Source organism: Gouania willdenowi, chromosome 5 (genome assembly GCF_900634775.1).
Source record: "Gouania willdenowi chromosome 5, fGouWil2.1, whole genome shotgun sequence".
NCBI lineage: Eukaryota > Metazoa > Chordata > Actinopteri > Blenniiformes > Gobiesocidae > Gouania > Gouania willdenowi.
Window position 1 is genome coordinate 23,921,236 of NC_041048.1, and position 19,256 is coordinate 23,940,491.

General features: G+C 36.9%; 1 protein-coding gene across 4 annotated transcripts; it reads right to left on the reverse strand.

The window, feature by feature from the left end:
* Positions 1–286: 286 nt before the first annotated feature.
* On the reverse strand, positions 287–19,001 carry LOC114463264 (natural resistance-associated macrophage protein 2-like). 4 transcript variants are annotated; one of them, XM_028446703.1, is made up of 17 exons: positions 18,867–19,001; positions 12,544–12,597; positions 11,226–11,368; positions 10,968–11,087; positions 10,499–10,618; positions 10,184–10,290; positions 10,008–10,078; positions 9,865–9,932; positions 9,615–9,770; positions 9,356–9,514; positions 9,151–9,237; positions 7,747–7,866; positions 7,496–7,645; positions 7,301–7,374; positions 5,528–5,681; positions 5,335–5,388; positions 287–1,465 (listed from the first exon to the last, which is right to left on the reverse strand). In XM_028446703.1, the coding sequence occupies exons 2-17, from the start codon at positions 12,575–12,577 to the stop codon at positions 1,397–1,399; spliced, it is 1,686 nt and encodes a 561-aa protein (XP_028302504.1). In that variant the 5' UTR covers positions 12,578–12,597; positions 18,867–19,001; the 3' UTR covers positions 287–1,396. The 4 variants fall into 4 exon arrangements, with proteins under 4 accessions (XP_028302504.1, XP_028302503.1, XP_028302505.1 ...); XM_028446702.1 differs by having other exon boundaries at positions 12,544–12,628; XM_028446704.1 differs by lacking the exon at positions 18,867–19,001 and adding an exon at positions 15,196–15,214.
* Between the last annotated feature and the right edge of the window lie 255 nt (positions 19,002–19,256).

Genomic DNA, 19,256 nt, shown 5'->3' on the forward strand with positions numbered 1-19,256 from the left:
TGACTGTGGATATTTCACACTGGATCTCAAGCAGTTTGGGTTCTGTTCCTGACCCGTCTTCCTCCAAACCCTTGGACTTTGATTCCCAAATGAAAGGAACACTTTACTTTCATCAGAAAAGAGGACCTTGGACCATGGCCAACAGTCCAGTCCTTCTTCTCCTCTTTATTTTCTGCAAAAACTGAAAAGTAAATGATTTCTTCACAGTATTCTCATTTTTTTTGAATTCCTGTTTTCATGGGTTTTATGAGCTGGAAGCCCAAATTATGTAAAAAAAATAAACAAATACTTGAAATCATTTAAATTGTGGGCCCTGAATCTATAATATATGAAAGTTTAACTTTTTGAATAGAATTATGAAAATTAAACAACTTTTCCATGATATTCTATTTTTTTGGAAAAGGTCTGTACTTTAGTTCAGACAAAGCAAAAGGTATAAAAAACTAAATTCAGTAAAATTGTGTATTTGTTAAAAAAATAGCTTACAAATTTCACTAAAACAAGTGCTTCAAATTAAGGCAATAAGCCTAACAAATGTATAAAATTAGACTTTTCTAAATGGATGAACAGACATCAACTATCAGAACATAAAATAACCTCATTCATCACTGAGAACACACTGGGAACTCATGCAAATATGGAACATGTCAAAGGGAATGTAAACGTGTCTTTGTTTTACCAGCCAGGACTTTTGACAAATAGAACGTTTACAAAAAAGGCGTATATTTCTCTCATGGTTTCAAAATAAATTGACATAAAACTGTCAATACTGTACATTTGGATAAAAACTCATGGGAAATAAAAAATCCCAATAAATATCTTAAATATGTTTAAGTGTCATACAAATTTTCTTTCTTTTTTTCATCAGTATCATTTACTTTAATAATACAAGTATGCTCAGTTTGAGAGAAGAAATCCAGGATCTTTCAGGTCCTCAATAATAATAAAGAAGAAGCTGCAGCAGTGCTTTGGAGGAAAAATAATATAAAATTCCCAGAGATGCTGAAAAGTAAAGCCACGTTTAGTTCTTTAGATTAATTCTGGTTGTTATGTACATGAAATATTAACATGATGTCCATCTGAAAGGCATTTAGACTAATGCAGGGAAATTAACGCTCCGTGCTTCAGCATCTGTGTTCATTTTAATATAGATATTTAACAATGTTTTTGTTTTTTTTCCCGACACATTTCAGTCAACTTTCTTCATTGCTGATATACTAAACATACACTACTGTATCTCAGCCATGTGTTATCAGAATGATGTCAGTTATAGAGATGTGCCAACGCACCATAAGGACACTTTGTAACCCAGAGAGAAGAAGACGGTCAGGTTTTAGGGAGGTGGTCTGTGGGTGGGCTGAGGTCAACATCTTTTAGCAATCAATCAGCAGGTCCCTCATCTCTCCACCAGCGTGTACGTGTCCATCTCATTCTGTAGGTAAATGCGAGACAGGCCGAAGGGCATCTGGAAGAGAGAGACAACATAATAGAGTTAGCGTTGAATATATTATCAGTTTGCCCTGTAATAGGGAAGCATGTGTTAAGGGAAGAATATTACAATTTGTGTGATTTTACAAAAATTATATCCCTGTTTGATAATAAAATGAAATCAAAGCCTATCTTTGTTCCAGAAAGAAACTGACGGTTGAGCATTCACTCTGGTATGAAAAATGATAAACTTTTGGACAACTCCACTGTCATCTTTTCCTCACAGTTCTCCCATGTAAAAACATACCAACAAAAATATGCATTCCTTGCTTTTGTCCTCGAAACACATAAAACTATTTCTTTATTTAAAGCTATCAACCTGTGACATTCTCCTTCATGCAAACTAAAGTCCTTGGAACGTCCTTAAGACCCAAACACAATAAGCGAAATGTCAGCGTTGTTGTTTTTTCCTTCACATGTCACAGAGGTTTAAAAAGTAAAGTGGTATATAGATTTTTAGTGAGGAATTATTACCAAAAGTCATTATGGAGGACTGTAGTCCAACATGTTTCGATGTGAACCTTGAATTTTAATTTTATGCAGCTCTGCTCAAAGGCTGAAATATGAAATAAATTAAATATTACTTATGTTTAGATCATTATGTATCTTAACTTAAAGGTGACGCTTCTTGAATTGGAATATGATGTAGAAGAAATGTATGTCTCTGAGGTTTGTTTTGCAAAGTGATGATAAACATCATTTATGACCGACGGAAGGTACTTTTTCCCCCCCGCACACACTCAAATAGCAATTATTTTGTATTTGTAAAATGTCTTCTGTAATCAAAACAATGTAATACTCCTGTCTACATGCAGGTAGTCTGTGCTTTTAATGGTTTAAGGTGTCAAAAACATTTAAGGGAGGTTCTTCGTAACCAAGTTACGTAAAAACAAAAATAACCCAATCAAAAAGTCTTGTATTGCAAATAAATTACTTCTGACTTATAGGTGTAGTTCTATGTAGAGCAAGTAATTAAATTAAAATAAAATAAAAATAAAAAGATTAGGTCTGTTTGTTGTTAGTCTTCATGAAACCTGGATAATGTGACAAAAATAATGAATGTAACTGAAAGAAATGTCATACCTTCATTTTAAGCAAATTAAAATTACACTATGTTTAAAAACCAACATATTTTAATACTTTACTGATTATTGAAAAGTCAAATGCAAATATTTTTTCTATTTATTACAGCCCTACGACACAAAGATGTATTTATTCATGAATCGTAAACCTTCTTAAGTGACAGTTTCCTTTAATTGGAGATGGAAATCTAAAATCTGCGCTGAGCTTTTATGCAACTTATTTTATCAGGACCACAATCAAACCAAAGATATGGATTTATCCTCTTACTTTGGATAATAAAACAGAAGACACTGACAACTGTCCTTATATCCAATATCTGTATTTATTCAGACACGTGGTGTACTTCATTCAGGGGCAAATAACAGACAAATCATTATTTGGTCCCAAAGAGCTGCAAAATAATTGCTGTTTAAGATTTAAAAAGCTCTTAACTGGGAACCTGAGACTTTACATGATAAAAACAACAACACAGAACATGTGACATGACCGTCACCCCTGAAAGCCACCTTTACTGTCTGCATGGAAGACTTGATGTTGTCACACAGTCCTACAGCACAGTTCAGTCACAGTTTGACTAGAAGAGCAATGGCTTCTACATACTCCATAAGGACAGAACATTGTTCTTGTTCTCAAGGTAGAAAAAAAAAAAAACAGGGTCAGACGTTAAGTTTCAGTCGTTAAGAGACAGACTTTGGAGAATTCTAACTATTGAGCCGACACACATGCAGTCACTACCTGATACTAATGACGAATAACTAGTAAATAAATGACACTGGAGGGTCTCAGTTCAGAGTGGAAACAACATGTGTGAATACAGTACATGTTGTCCCCGGTTTTAAGGCCGTGAAGTGGAAAAAAGCAGTACCTTAAAGAGTAAAGTAATGGTTTAACTGCCAAGAATGTCCCGATTCCACTGTTCCCAGTACGAGTACTGTACTCAGATTTGTGAGAACCTGTTCATGTAAATAGGACTCTAGTTAGCATTTTAACTTTTGCAGTTGAATTGGGTTTTTTTTTTTTTTTTTTTAATTCAGCACATGAAATATATTTACAAAGCTGCTTTTACAATTAAACTGCTTATAAAACAGATTAAATCCAATTGGTCAAAGCTAAAATGAGTACAAACCTTAGTTATAGGACACACACAGTGACCACTATAACTAGTAACCACAAATCCAAGGCTTTAACGCCATCACTTACATTACTTTAAACTGCTTTTTCAATTATTTTTTTGCCCTTTAAATATTACCAGGCATGTTATCTCGTAAAACTAGCCACCAGATAACACAATGACCAGTTGAATTACAACAAGATAGTTTAGATAAACCACTTGAGTCAGATCACCCTGCCTGAAAAGAGAACAGAATCTATCCTCCAATCAGATTGGGACCAATCACAAGTTTTGTTGATCGATGCAAAAAAAAAAAAAACAGTGCATTTATGGCATGAGTTGAGGGTTCCTATGGTGTATGGAGAAGCCTTTAACACTGGTTTAGGCTAAAATGGATGAGGAGTTGTGAAGAACCAGAAACTGACAACAACACAATCAAAATGTGGTCAGAAAACAAAGCAAAAAAAAGAGTCTTCAGTGACATGACACCTCAACAAGCATTATAGTCATAAATTATCAATTTTGAAAAAGGTCTTGTAACTTTTATTTTGAAGTTTAACATGACAACTGCTGTAGCTTTTTTTTTTTTTTTAAACTGAAATACTGTAACTAATGACTTTAAAAACCTGTTCACAACACAGCAAACTCACTATCATAGAGCTTTAGCGTGATGAAAAAACAGCACAATCCTTTTTCTCAAACCACAAAAACTCAGAAAGACTGAAGATTAAAATGTGTTTCATTATCATTCCACTTCATCCAGAGTGTGTGGTACACTGGTTATTAAAGGCACTAAAAGTGAGGATAAAGCCACATCTGCTGTATGTACGTCTATGTTTGAATCAGTTTAGTTTTTATATTGCACGTTTAGAGTTTGAACTCTTAGAAATAAAAATAGGAAAGTTAGCTGTTAACACTTTGGGTTGATTAATTTCTATCAATCAGATATATACAGACATTCCTATGACCAGCAGTTACAGGTTCATTCATATGGAAACTTTTGTCAGACATTAAAATGTCCCAAAACACTCATATTCCAAATACTGAAATGCTCCAAAGAGTCTACACAGAATATAGAGTTAGAGGTGAAGAACACCTGAGAGGTTTATTGCTACACATCTTCATTTTAGGAACATCATGGCAGACAAAAAGGTAAAATGTCTCAAAAGACAACAGCAAATAGTGAATAAAACTGGAGATAGACTGAAATGCTTGTTATCCAAAAACAAATATAGACTTGGCAAGAAATGTTTATGAACTGAAGTCATTTTGTGTTTAATTGTGCCACAAAAAAATGTTTTTGGTTGTGACTTCCTCACTGCTTCCACTGTTGTAATCCAACTCATGTGATCAGTGAAACCAAAATAAATTAATTCACAACACTGCAAACATTGTGTTGCAATGCTTTTAGTGTGTCACATGTTTGGAAAATTTGGGGAAAAAACACACCAACTGTTGATATCCTGCTCAAAACAAAAAAACAAGACAAAATAAACCCAAGACATTAACGGAAACATTGCTCTCAACCTGCTGAACAATACTGAACCAGAAACCGTCTCCCAGACATAAAGAGAAATGCTGGTGATCATTGTTGGGCTTTAGGTGTCGTACTCTGACTGTTCTTCAATGAACACAGCAGGTCGGTTGCTTACCCGGCTGCCAAAGTCCAGGCAGGAAACCCCCAAAGCAATCAGACAATGCCATGCCTGCAGGTGGCGAGAAAAGAGTGAGAACACACCATGAACTTTGTTCTCACACATCGCAGATTGGAAAATGTTATGACAATATATTTGCTAAGATGATTTATTAAAGAATAAAAGACATCAATGTTGACATGCAACCTACCAGATAGATGACGAAGCACAGGTAGGCAATGGAGAGAAAGGCGGCAAACACGTAGAGCAGCACGCTGTTTAACGCCGTTATGTACACAACCACAAAGTACATGTTGATTGCACAAACCGCCAGAATGACAATTCCTCCTGAAATCTTCCAAAACCTGAAAAGGAGACAGTTCAACATTATAACCTGCAGATTTACAAGAAACTGACAGAAAATATCTTGTTTGTTCAAACCTTTTTAACTCATTCAGTGCCAGCCATTTTCAGAATTTCTACCCCCTCAGTGTCAGCCATTTTTGAGCATTTTGACTGATTTTTAAAGACCCACAGAATATTCTGTATAATGACAATCTGAATTCTGACACCAGATTCTGAATGATTAGATTTCATTCTTCTGTAATCAGCAGTTGAATAGAGGCAAGTTTCACACAAATCACCAGTTTGTAACAAAAACCTGAGAAAAATGGCTTTTTCTGAAAAAACCTATTAGTGACTTTGAAGCAGTTTTTTTTTGCTTTAGGGACACCTCAATGTTGGTTTCCTTCTATAAAACTACAAAAACAACATTAAGACCAGGCTTTTGATGGAAACAATATTATTATTATTATGCTATCTGGGCCAGAGTTGAATGGTTTTCTTACTGTATTTTGGCTGTCCTCCAAGTCTCTCGCCCTGTCATTCTCCACAAAAGCAACTTCCTCCTCCTCCCGGACATGTCAAGTGTCACCCCTTGCCACGTTTTTTGAGAGTTTTCTCTCACCATCGCAACACTCTCAATAGTCCACTTAGTTCCACACGTGCTCTGGTCGGGTGTGCGTTGCTGGGAACTTCAGCATCAAATCTCGTAGCGCCATTTTCTGTCTCGTAAACTCTTTTCCTCTCCCTTTGACCTTTGCCCATCACGGGTGATCTCTCATCTACCACCTACATGGCACTTATTATTTTGCTGTCTGGCTCACAGTTGAATGTTTAGCTTACTGTATTTTGTATCTGCCCCCCACTCCGTCAAACACAGACATAACTTCCTCTTCCTCCCAACACGCAGAGATGACCCATTTGGCCCGGTTAGTTGATGGTTTTATCTCACAATCGCAACATTATCAATAATTCACTCAGGTCCACACATGTTCTGTGTTAGTATGTGGTTCTGTGAGCTGCTGGATACTTCACAATATCACTCCGTAGCGCCATAATCTCACTCGTTCCTGCTTCTTCCTCCTTAGCTAATGGTCGCATCAGTGGCTAATCTCTCAACCAAAGATGCGCTGCTGCCATTTTGAGGGCACACTTGTCACTACATCAACAGAGAAGCCTTATATTTACAGGAGAACTCCGTCACAGTCTATCCTAGCAATTTCTGTGAAAAAACGTAATTGACGTAAAATTACGTCTTTGGCACTGAGCGTTTGGATTTGAAATGACGTAAAATTATGTCAATGGCATTGAATGAGTTAACAAAAGACTGAAACACACAGAAATATACTGTACCTCTCTTAGTTACTTTAAATGAAAACTTTCAAAAGCTAAACATGTGGTCAATTATACCACTGTGTATTTTTAAATAAGGAAGACTCCGTCAAATATGCATCAATCTGTCTTTGGCCTCAAGCCTTGAGCATAAAGTTTTCTGAATTTTTTTAATTCTGATCCACTGTAATAATGACAAACTAGAAACTCTTTGTCCTTTCAGTGTAAATATGGTATTCTGTAGAAGCAGTCGTTATAATTGTTGAATGCATAACAGCTGATATTAGATAATACAGTGATTTTCACTCACAATCCATTAGCAAAGTCGTTCATTATGGATGTCAGACTGGTGAAGGTCAGAATAGGAATCAAAGCAAATGGAAGCTGTGGAAAGAGGGGGAAAGAGAGTTTGACCTCGAACAGAAAAAAACCAAAGAAAAACTGAACAGATTTGGGTGAAAAGGCTTGGTTTAAACCCAACGGCTCTTCGATCCCTCAGTCTTACCTGCAGGCTTTGAAGTACATTAAGAAAGTCGTTCATTCCCGTTAGGTGCTGAACATCCTGGAAAATGGCTACCAGCAGTGTAGGCGTGATGGCAATTGAGCGAGTCAGCAACACTCGGGCAAAGCGAGACCACCGTAGGTTCAGGAATCCCTTCACATGACAGAAAACATAAATATGTATGAAAAAACACGTTTTTGGTCAACCACAAATGAATATTATATTATTATCAAGCTTTACCAGTATTTTCTTACCTCCATCACAAACTGCCCAGAGTAAGTGCCTGTCATGGTGGAGCTCTGTCCTGCAGCCAGAATCCCTATGGCCCAGATGTAAAGAGCTGCAGGTCCAAAGAAACAGCCCAGCACTACTCCCTGCGGACACACACACACATTATAAAAATGTATGATCTATTCATATCATATCTGCATTTCAACCTCTATATTACTATAAACTTCTGTTAAATACATATTGAAATAATGTAGTTGCTATTTTGACATTTTAAAAGTGGAGAAGTTCACTTTAGTCACACCAGCAACACCATTGGAAGTGTTATTTTCATGCATTTCTGAAAATATATTATAACCATTTTCCTGCCTTCTCTTTACCCATGCATTTATATGTAGCTGCAGAAGGAAGGACTGCACAATCTTATGGAAGCTATGGACTCCAGTCTTATCTATTTCTATAGTCCTATGACAATACACAAAACAATGGTACAAAACTTAAATGTACTTTGAACATATTGTCTGTGCTTGTATGCCTACACATTTTTTCTTTTTACCCAGGATCAATAGATAGAAACAATAGAGGAAAACTTCGTCATGGAAAAACTGACCGTAGCGCAGATGAAAATTAAATAAGAGAAGTGGATGTTATTTCAGGCTAAACACATTGACAAAGACTGAAATAAGAAACTGGAAAAGACCTGTGTGGAAACTGACAGAATGCAGGAACTGAGACAAACTCTCAAACAGTATATTTTGTTTTGTTCTTTTAATTTGTTTTTGTTGTAGTGTTCCAAATATACCCAATGAAAATTTAAGTTACAAAAATAAAAAAGTCTCTCTTAAGAATCAACAACAGTCTTTCAAAGGGCATTATTTAATGTACATTATGTGTATGTGGAAAAACAAAGGGCATTATTTGAAGTACATTATGTTTATTGTGGGAAAACACCTACAATATACTAGGGGTTGAACGACTACATAATTTTAAAGGTTGACTCTATGTGCATACTAGTCAAGTCGACGTCAACTAGTCAATGACGTCACCAAGAGTCAAAGCCGAGCGCCGGTGTTGTGCCAAAATCTGTGACCAGGAAAAATCTGTGACCGCAGGCGGCGACAGTTCCAACCCCTGTGGCTTCTCAGCAGACATTTACTTCCCCTTAAACACGTTTATAATTTTTCTCCAGTCTGCATTTACTTCACCCACCAGAGCGTAATATTTAGGGGGGAGTAATAGCTTCTTAATAGCTACAAAAAAGTTTAGCACTCTTCTTCTCTACCGCTGAGAAGCTGCAGAGATCACAGATTTTTTCGGGTCACAGACTGTTCATGTTCAACCCCTATAATATAATGTATGTTCAGATTGTATTTACATTGAAAACACTAGCGATGCATTCATTACAAAAAAGTAAACCAAATTAGACATACCCCTTTGTAAATGTCCACCTCGAGTGTTGCGTTGTTGAGGGGGAAGAGATCTGTGTGAGGGCTGCCTGTCATGTTGCATTCAGCATTCTGTAACAGCAGAGACAGTATTATCTTTATTAGCAGAAATATTATTGATGAGCAAAACATGATAAAAGACTTTAATATTCGGTAGGAGATGGTTGTCATTTCTATACTGCAGACTTACCACATCCATATTGGTTTTATTGTAGAAGGCTTGAGCAAAAACAGCCACGACAAATACGTTGATGAGAAAAGAGATGAAGAGAGCGATAGTAGACTCAATGAAGAAGTACTTGTTGGCTTCCTTTACGTCATTTTTATTTTTACGATCGACATCCCGAGACTGTTCAACACGGGAAAAAACAAAGGTTTTGGTCAAACATCCTAATCTGCTCAATGCCTGGATTTCTTAAAATGTCTAGTTTTAATACAAAGATACCAACCTTGACCAAAGCAGAGTGTAAGTAGATGTTGTGAGGCATGATGACGGCACCAACGATCCCAACAGCTTGCACTAGCTGCACAGGCCCACAGCCGGCACAGTACGGTACAAACATGCCCTTCAGCAGCTCACCTTGGTCAGGCTTTACCAGAACATACTGTAAGAAGAAAACACTAATGTATACACTACACATGTAAAAATCACAACACACCAAAGCTTCTCTCATGTCCAAAAAATAGGTGGACACTGACCTCGTAACCAAAACTTATAGCCATGACTGTGATCAGGAAGCCAAAGAAAGCTTCAAGTTTTCTTAGACCTACAGAGACAAAAAAAAGTATAAACCTAAAGAAGCCCAACAATATATGTGCATCTGCAAAAGTAAATTATGTACCATATTTATCTAAAAACAAGAAGACAAATGTGTCTGTGATGGTGATAAGAACTCCTGCCCACAGTGGGATCCTAGACAAACACAAAGAGACAAAAATGATTCTCATACATAATAAAAAATAATGTAAAATACATCATATGTTGTGTGTGTGGTTTGCAGTCAGATAAAAGCATTACCTGCCCACAGAAAGAAGGTTCAGTGCTATGGCACAGCCAATGACCTCCTGCATGTCTGAGCCAATGATGGCCAGTTCGACCATTAACCAAAGGATGATTCGAGGAACCTGTAAAGGCAACAGTTTGATGTGACGCTCTAAAAAGCAGCTAGAATAAATAAATACAAATAATAAAAAACAAAAAGCTGCTAAAGTTCCACATCACAACAGTACACAACCTAATACTAAACATGGCAAACAAACTGCGATCACACTTATAGGTCTATGAACACCTGAACACCATCATGTAATTGCATTAAGAGTCTGAAGTACTCACTGTGGGATACTGTCGGTTGCAAACTTCAGCCAAGTGCATTCCTGTGACGACGCCGAGACGTGCGGCCAACCTTTGCAACAGCAACCCAATGATGGTGGCTCCAAGAAGCACCCACAGGAGCTAACAGTAGGGAGAACGTTTGCATTGTTAGCTACTGTATGGACTGCAGATGTTAATTCTAATATATTCGTAGCAGTTTGTCACATAACTAAACCTGAGAGACTTTAACCCATGTAATTAAATAGAACCCTGTTCCGGGGTTATGGGCCAATCTGCAGGAAACTAATCTATACTTAATTTAAAAAACACTACTTGGAAATGTTCACAAATATGCAACTATTACAAAAAAGGACAAAAAACTAATGTCTACATTATCTAATAGAGTAAATAAAAAAATTAACTATTCTGATAATATAATTGTTCTCAGCCAAGTGGTTTGCAAAAAAGTTGAAAAGGGTTTAGAAGTCACCTTAAAGCCAGCTTTAGCTCCTGATTGAAGGTCAGACTCAATGTTCCCAGGATCCAAATAGGCAATGCTCATCAGAAACCCGGGTCCAGTGAAGGCCCAGAGTTTACGGAAACTAAATGCCTGAAGTTACACAAGATAAACTCTTAGTGTAACACAGCAGCAATTTTTTAAAAACCGCATAGAATGAGGAGAAGCATTGTTTTTGTTGTTGTTGTAAGCCATTAATGTTTGTTTGGTACATTGTTTGTAAAGGTTTACCTGGTTCGCGTCATTGGGAATAGGCACCTTCTCCTCAAAGTACGTAGAGAAGCCTCCGTCCTGCTCCTGGTCCACAGGTGAGGCAGGTGGAGAAATAGCGCTGTACTGGTTTGTCTGGACTCCATTTTCCTGAGGGGAGTCCTCTGAGAAAACAACAGGGAAAAAAAGTTATCCTCATCAAAACAGAGATAAAAGAAACAAAGCATTCATCCCCCAGGGAGAATAGGTGCTGCCCTTCACCAAGCAATGACATAATCAACAAGACCAACAACAAAGACAAGAAGATCTTTGGTACAGTATCACGAGTAATAGATGACAGACTGATAAGCAGCTTATCAATAAAACAGTGCTTTTATATCCGAAGCTTTACAAAACACATTCCTGCAGCCGCGTTGCAGTTTTTCACCAAGTGATAAAACTAAAGCTCAGCTTTCAAGCTTAAAAAACCCAAGAGTCATCGTTTCTTAAAACATGAAGTACACTCTGAAGCAAACTAACAGAGGTCATGGATTTTTGTAGCTTCAACCGCAAACCTTTTGATAATGCTCACAAACTAAACTAAACAAATTAACTAAATACTGCTTTGGTTTATATTCACAAAAGAACAATAAAAAGAATAGCAATTAAATATAAAAGCCCATTAACTCACTGTAGCAAGCTAAAAGCAACTGAACAGTGATTCCTAAACTACTGTAATGACTTTAGTTTAAACTTTAAGCCAAAGCATTTTATTGTACACCCTGTCAGCAGTAGCCAGTAATTACCTCCTTACTCAATACTAAACCCAGTCACTCCACTCACAGGCTTTACAAGAACACAGAAAAAGGTTATATAAAGGCAGCAGACTGTCTGGAAAAACCACAACTATTCAAAAAAACAAAACAAATGTTAAACATTTTTGTCCAAATGTAGCAAACAACTTACTGAGACTGGACTTCTCATTTGCGTCTGCTGTCATCTCCAGCTCACTAAGAAACGTCCTAGAGTCCAATGTTGCTCAATGTGATAAGATGTGACTCAGCCCTGACCATGCATTTTTATTATTTTTTGATTCGTCACTACACTCTGAATTTGTGTTTCTAAAAGGATTTACCAACAGGGGGAAGTAAATGTAACACATCAGTGTTCAAATATATCAGTAAAAAAAAAAAAAATGTTTACTTTAGATCAAAACGTGAAAGACTTTGACAAGGTTACAAAGAACTGAGCAGAAAATAGCTTGGATAAATGTATAAGATGGGGACTCTGCACATATAGTTTAATGTAGGACGATGTGATGTAATACGATGGTCATGTTTCTGTTGTGTTTAGGTTTTACCTTCCAGGAGGTCCACGTCTTGCTGAGCGTTCATCAGAGTGAGACGAGTGATCCCTGGAAACCGGAGGGAGGAATTATAGCCTCTCTGCCAAAGCAAAAACAATGTTTACATTATCAGGCAGCTTTATTCTCTAACTTGTGAGTAAAACTGCAATTATACTGGAGCAATATTTTGGTTTCTAAACAATGTTTGGGGTAACAAAGACTGAGTAATCTCAGTCATTATTTCTAAAAGGTTTTATCTTTGGGAGCCTCAATTACTCCTTACAAACAAGCTGCAACCCAAGGCATTAAAAAGTTTGATTCCTAAATGTGTTCCGCTATAGAAAGACTTTGTCTGCAGTCTGCATAATCAAATATGTGTAACAAAAATATATTTGTTCCAGCAAATGTAAACAAACCATTAAAAACACCTCACTTTTGGGTCCTGAAGCATGAGTTGAGAACCTCTGCTCTGCGTAACCCAAGTTACTACAGGTTCTTTTTTAGTTCTCTTTTCCTTAATTCCCATGAATAGGAAAAAATTACATTTGAATTTAAAATTACAGCAAATCTTAAAAAAAAAAAGAAAAGATTTTTAAATAAACGCTGATAGTCAGGACTGCAGGTCGTCCCAGAAGCACATGACTGTCAGATCATATGAGGTTAAAGAGGCACAGAGGGTGCTGAGCAAAAGGTTTCCACTGTGATTCATGTGCTACTCCCTCTGAGAAAACAAGCTTAGCGTACCAAATGTTTTAAAGGGGACATATCATGGTTTTAAATCCTTCCTTTTTACATATAAATCATACAGTTGTGGTCTATATAAAGCGGAACTGCAATGCTTGGGTCTGAATTCCTCATTATTATAGCTCCACAGGCCCCTTTTCTACCCCTTTTCTAATGTGCTTCTGAGAGCAACTCGTTTTGGTGCGGTCTCTTTAAATGCAAATGAGACACTCCATACCCCGCCCCCTCTTCAGGTGACACTCGGTTCAACTCCACCCTGCTCGGCCATTTTTGTAGTTTGATAGAAGAAATACGGCTATGTAGCAGCGCATAAACTTTTTATTCAGAGGTTATTTACAAAATGTCAACAACGGAAGACTTGTCCATCCAGCCTTACATGTTCGAGCCAGAGTCTGACCCGGCGGAGCGAGATGAAAATGAAGATGATCAATCTGCAGAACCCGAACAAGTGAGCTAACACAAGCACCGAGCTAACGCTAGCGCCAAGCTAACGTCACGAAATGCATTTTAATACAGTCTTTTCAAAGACAAAAACGGCAAAATGAAATGACTAATGAAAACTTTAGACTTAAATTAAATCACGTAGGCCATATCATCAAGGATCTAAAATGAGCACACAGCGCTAACATATGAAGTCTGAAGACGGGGCAAATGCTAAGCAACTGCTAATGCTAACAAAACAATGACAGGGACGTCTTATGATCACACTTTTTAGCATTATTTACAGCTGACCGAAGTGCTCTGTTCGTCGTCTCCAAAGATAGAAGGAATTGAACCCTCAATCAGACAAAGTCTTTCGGCAAATCCTTCTTTATACTGGCGGAGGGTGCAGAAGCAGTCATCCTTGAAGTGCTTCGCGCACACAAAAATGACCTTACCCACAGATGTGGGTACATTTCCGTGAAAAATAAAACTCAACCAGGCACTTCGAAAAGGTTCTGATGCTGGGAGACGGTGTAATGAAGCGTGTGGGTTACTACATTCAACAACCAAACATTTTGACTTATCCTCTCGTAACTTCGGCATCCTTGAGCTTGGACAACAAAATAAAAGCGAGAAATAAAATGGTGGATTGCTCGAAGTGTTGGACCTGGAGTTGATGTCCTAATTTGGCAGTTCCGCTGCAAATACTGTGATGTAATAGTTCAAAAAACGTAATAGAGAATAGAAAAATCGAAACAGATTGAAAAATATGAGCAAAACAGAATATAAAGATATCTAAGAAGCACCTGAAGAGACTAATTAGATTTTTTCTGTACTTCTAAGCACTCTAAATATACAACAAAATGCATTTAAGGGCTAAAAAAGTGGATTTAGCATGATATGTCCCCTTTAAAGTACATTATATTACACTCAGATTGAACGGTAATATTTCAGTTGTAAAACAAGTCTAATGGCACCATTTTATTTGATTTTTTTCATGTTAAAACACTAAGGGTTTGCTTTAAATCCTCTAATAATGAGCCCAAGCTGTACCTCAAAGGGGTTTCTTAAACTAATACAAGGCTGCGAACTTAATTTTGCTGACACAGCAGTGCACACCTTATATGTTTAAATATCTGCAACAAAACCTATGAATAATCCCCTTTAACCAAGACCAAAAACGCATTCAGTGACGGGGTTTTAGAAACACATCACTGCTGCTGACTACATTCCAAAGAAAAGGCAGTATATTTAAATCAAAAATATATAGATTCTATACAAACAGAGGGTATGCAGTTCACCCATGCATTAATTAAAGTACAGTAATGCGTAGGGATAGGAATCGAAAACCGGTTCTTTCTGAGAACCGTTTCCCAGTAATCCAATTCTTAGGAATCGTTTGTTTGCTTGTATTTCAATTCCGCTTATCGGTTCCTCTTACGTCGCAAATACACAACGATAAACTCCTTCAGGTCCTGTATATTGTGTTCATGCTACCACCAAATGAAGCTCCTTCCAGTTGTTTCCTTTCCACCGCGGAAAATCCATCTCCTCCACCTCCGTGCTGTGTTTAAAGATTAAAGACAGCACATTAATGGAATTCGTCCTCTGCATTTAACCCAGGAGCAGTGGGCAGCAGTTCGGGGTTAAGGGACTTGCTCAACATCCCACAGTGACGGCCCAGGTGAGGCTTGAACCGGCAACCCTCCGATTACAAGCCCAGCGTCGTTAACCACTAGGCCACCACTCCCCCGTGTTTGTGGCATCTCTGTTGCTACGCTAGTCACTTCCAGACACGGGAGGCGGACTTGTACTGATCGTTGTCTTTAGTTTGCTCTTTCACACATACGGCTGATGACATCACATGTAACAATGGGGACGGCGTTTCTGAGGGTCCATTTATAGAAATGTAAACAAAGGCTAAACTAAAGCTTTACCGTTTAAATACATAAGTGCAGCTGAACTTTTGGTTAATATGTTCTTTTTCGCAAAATAATTATTTGTTTTATGTCTAAATCAGTTTTGGATCAAGTTGTTCAAGTTCAAAAGGAGCACCGTAAATATTCTCATATGCTCATATCATATGCTGTAATAATAATAATTCATCAATTTTACATATATTATTATCCAGTGAAAACAATCAATACCTAGTGGATTAAAAGGGAGCTGATATTCCTGCAGGAAATTAAAAAGACAATGATAAGATAATAAAGAGTTAAAGCAATCGCTAATGTCTTATCAATTCCCATCCCTAGTAATGCGTGCAAAAGGACAATGTAAAAAGTAGGGATGTCCCGATACAGCTTTTTCATTTCTGATATGATACCGATATTGCAGCATTGAGTGTCGGCTGATACCAATATTGATCCGATATCAGCATGAATCATACATACTTTTATTACTTTTTTTTTTCTTTAATAAAAAAATTATAATTACTTACTTTGTAGTGTGGAATGTTAGAAAAGGCTTGATCAAGTGAGAACAATAGTCAGCAACAGTAGGTATGAGAAAAACTACCATTCATTATTAACCAATTGGTTACATAATATCTACAGTATTCTACAATTGAATGAAATAAATAAAAAATTAATTGCAAAAAAAAAAAATGGTAATTTGAATCCGATATTCGTTTTCAGGCTGATATCAGACCAATATCGGATTGGGACACCCCTGGTATAAAGACAACTGTTAGACGACAATTGATTTACTGACACATATATTACTGCATGTTTATTCGTCTGCTTGATTCCGGTACAAAATCACCTGAAAACAGTAACCTTTAGAAGATGAATAGAAAGGTTTGGCTGTGACTCTCAACAATCTGACCTAAGCATGAGCAGTCAGGCTAAATCTATAACAGACGTAAACACACAGCATGCTCTCGTACAATTAACTGGGTGACCATGTCGCTAAAACAAGGTTTGAATCCGAAAGCTATTTTAATATACTGGTCTAGCTTTGTATATTACAAACCTATTGTTTTTAAAGACTTAAACTAGGTATTTTGGGTATTATTTATTAGGTACACAAACATTATCAGCATTTTACTATGCACTGGAACACCTCAAATGACTTAAACACTATTTACTGAATAACCATCATATGAACAATGTTGAAACTAAATCCACTGTGTGACTCGTGACGTTTTCTGTTATCAGAACACTGGATGGCGAAACTTTACAAATAGGGTAGGAGATAAAAACTTGTGTAAAACTGTGAAAAATCCAAAACTACGTCACTTAAATCTTCAGTAAACATTACAAGTGTGCCAGGAAGTCATTTATCAGAAAAGATCTACTGATGTCACAGACTGATTCATTCAGGCTTTCCTAATGTTGTAAGGTAACCAAAAACCCTTTCACTTCCTCATTTGATTGTTTTATGGTTCTTATACCACAAACGTCATTGTTATAAAAACCTAATCTACACCACACAGCTTTCACTATCACTCCAGCAAAGACGCCTCCCAAAACGGCAATGTGATCTCCAACGACACGCCCTGCAAACTGCACCAGGCAAAGACATTAACCTCAACAACAAAAATAGTAAGCAAAACTATTCATGTATTGATTCTTAAAGTTAATGAATATTCGCAGTGTACGCCAACCCAAAACATGTTGTCTCTCTATACTGGCTAATCTCACTGGGTGGCAGAACTTACTGGAGCTTATCCCAACCTGCCTCAGGACGAAAAGCATGATACACCCTGGACAAAATACCGGTAGTCCCTCACAGGGTTCCCACACCTACAAAGGCCACACAAGGGACTCAAACCCACAATCACTGCACTGAAACAACAAGAGAACAACAAAAAAATGTGTGAAAACAACCACAAAAAAAGCAAGATCCCTGAAACGGTAGACCGTTCTAATTCAAACATGTATCTTTGTTTGACACAGTAAATACATTTTTAATAATAACATACTATCAAATAGGGGTGGGAACCTCTGGGTACCTCACGATACAATACGATACAAAACAAAGCTCATGATAATGATTATCTCACGATATGACAATACTGCTATGATCGATATATTGGTCAGAAATCAATCTATGTCCTAACAAGAACAATAACAATATATTAGTTCCTTCAACAGTGACAACATTCCCCCCCCCCCCAAAAAAAAATTAAAAATTAAATCGATACTTAGCGCAAGCATATTGATAATCGATCGTGCAAAAAAATATTGCGATACCTTGCCGTATTGAGATATTGTCACACTCCTACTGTCAAAAAAACAACAAATGAGGAAACCAAATGAACCCCATGACACACATTTTCCAAGAATCCTCTTGAAGTCTTATACTTGGGGTAAAAATGTGCAAATAAACAATGTAATAATGAAAACTATTAACATAATTGCGATGATTAAAATTTTTTTTTTTTAAAAACTAATAACTGGGTCTAATAAACAGCCACATTTCTAACAGAAGTGGCAGAAAAATATAGCATCTTATATTTTGTTTTTATAAAAGCCCATTTATACAGTTAAGGAGAAAAAGTTATTTCATTTTACAAAATTGACTTAGACAAAGGGTAATAGAGGGAATGACCTGCTGTGGCTACCACTGAAGAGGAAAATGCCAAAAAAAAAAAAAAAAATCTGCAATTTTGATCAATTTCGGTGGTTTAGGGACCACCAACATGTATTCTATTTAATAATATTTGTTGATAATAACAGTATGATTTTAGCTGGTCTGGACCAGCAGAGATCAAACAAGGCTGTTTGTGGTCGTGACCAGATGAATCTGACACATTTAATCCAAATACTTGAGTTATATATATATATAAAAAAAAAAAGTAAGAACCACGGGGAATATTAAAGATTAGCTTTTGAGCCTAAACGTGTAAACTATTAATCAGATCATCAGTTCAACAACATCTGACATGTTTTTTTTTTTTCTTTTTAATCACTCATTTCAATTTGTTTTAACTCGAGAAGCCAGTCCGAGCAGGGACCATAATGTATGAAATCTCGCCCTGACATCTTATTTAGCGTTTACATTAGTCAAACAACTAAGTAATAAATATTCCCTGAATGTGTCTTTATTGTAGAAACAGTAGCAGAGCTGCTGTGCTAACACCTCCCCGTCCTAGACCAAGCTAACCCTGCTTTACAGGATACATTATTAGCTTCCTAGCTGCACACAAGTACTAAAAACACTCTTACCTGTACAGGAAGCTAAAGAAAACTGTCGTAGATAAATGACCAAAGCTTGACTTTGGACTACTGACAAATGTGTATTTTAACATGAAGCTAAAGTAGCACGAAGCTAAATTCTGCCAAAGTCGTATCTGCCCATGGTCACACTCAAAGACAAGTGCGCATGCGTATTGAATTATACGTGTTGTGATTGGTCGAGAATTCTATTCGCTATGCCCGGAGTGCAGCCTGGCAGGCATAATAAAATCACTATTAAACCAAGAAAAGTACATAACTTGTCTGAACAATATGACCATTAATAATACAGAACATTTATTATCCCTTAGAGAAAAGAGGAAACTTTTGGAAATAAACTAACATGACCAGGCAATTAAATGGTTAGATAATTTTGAATAT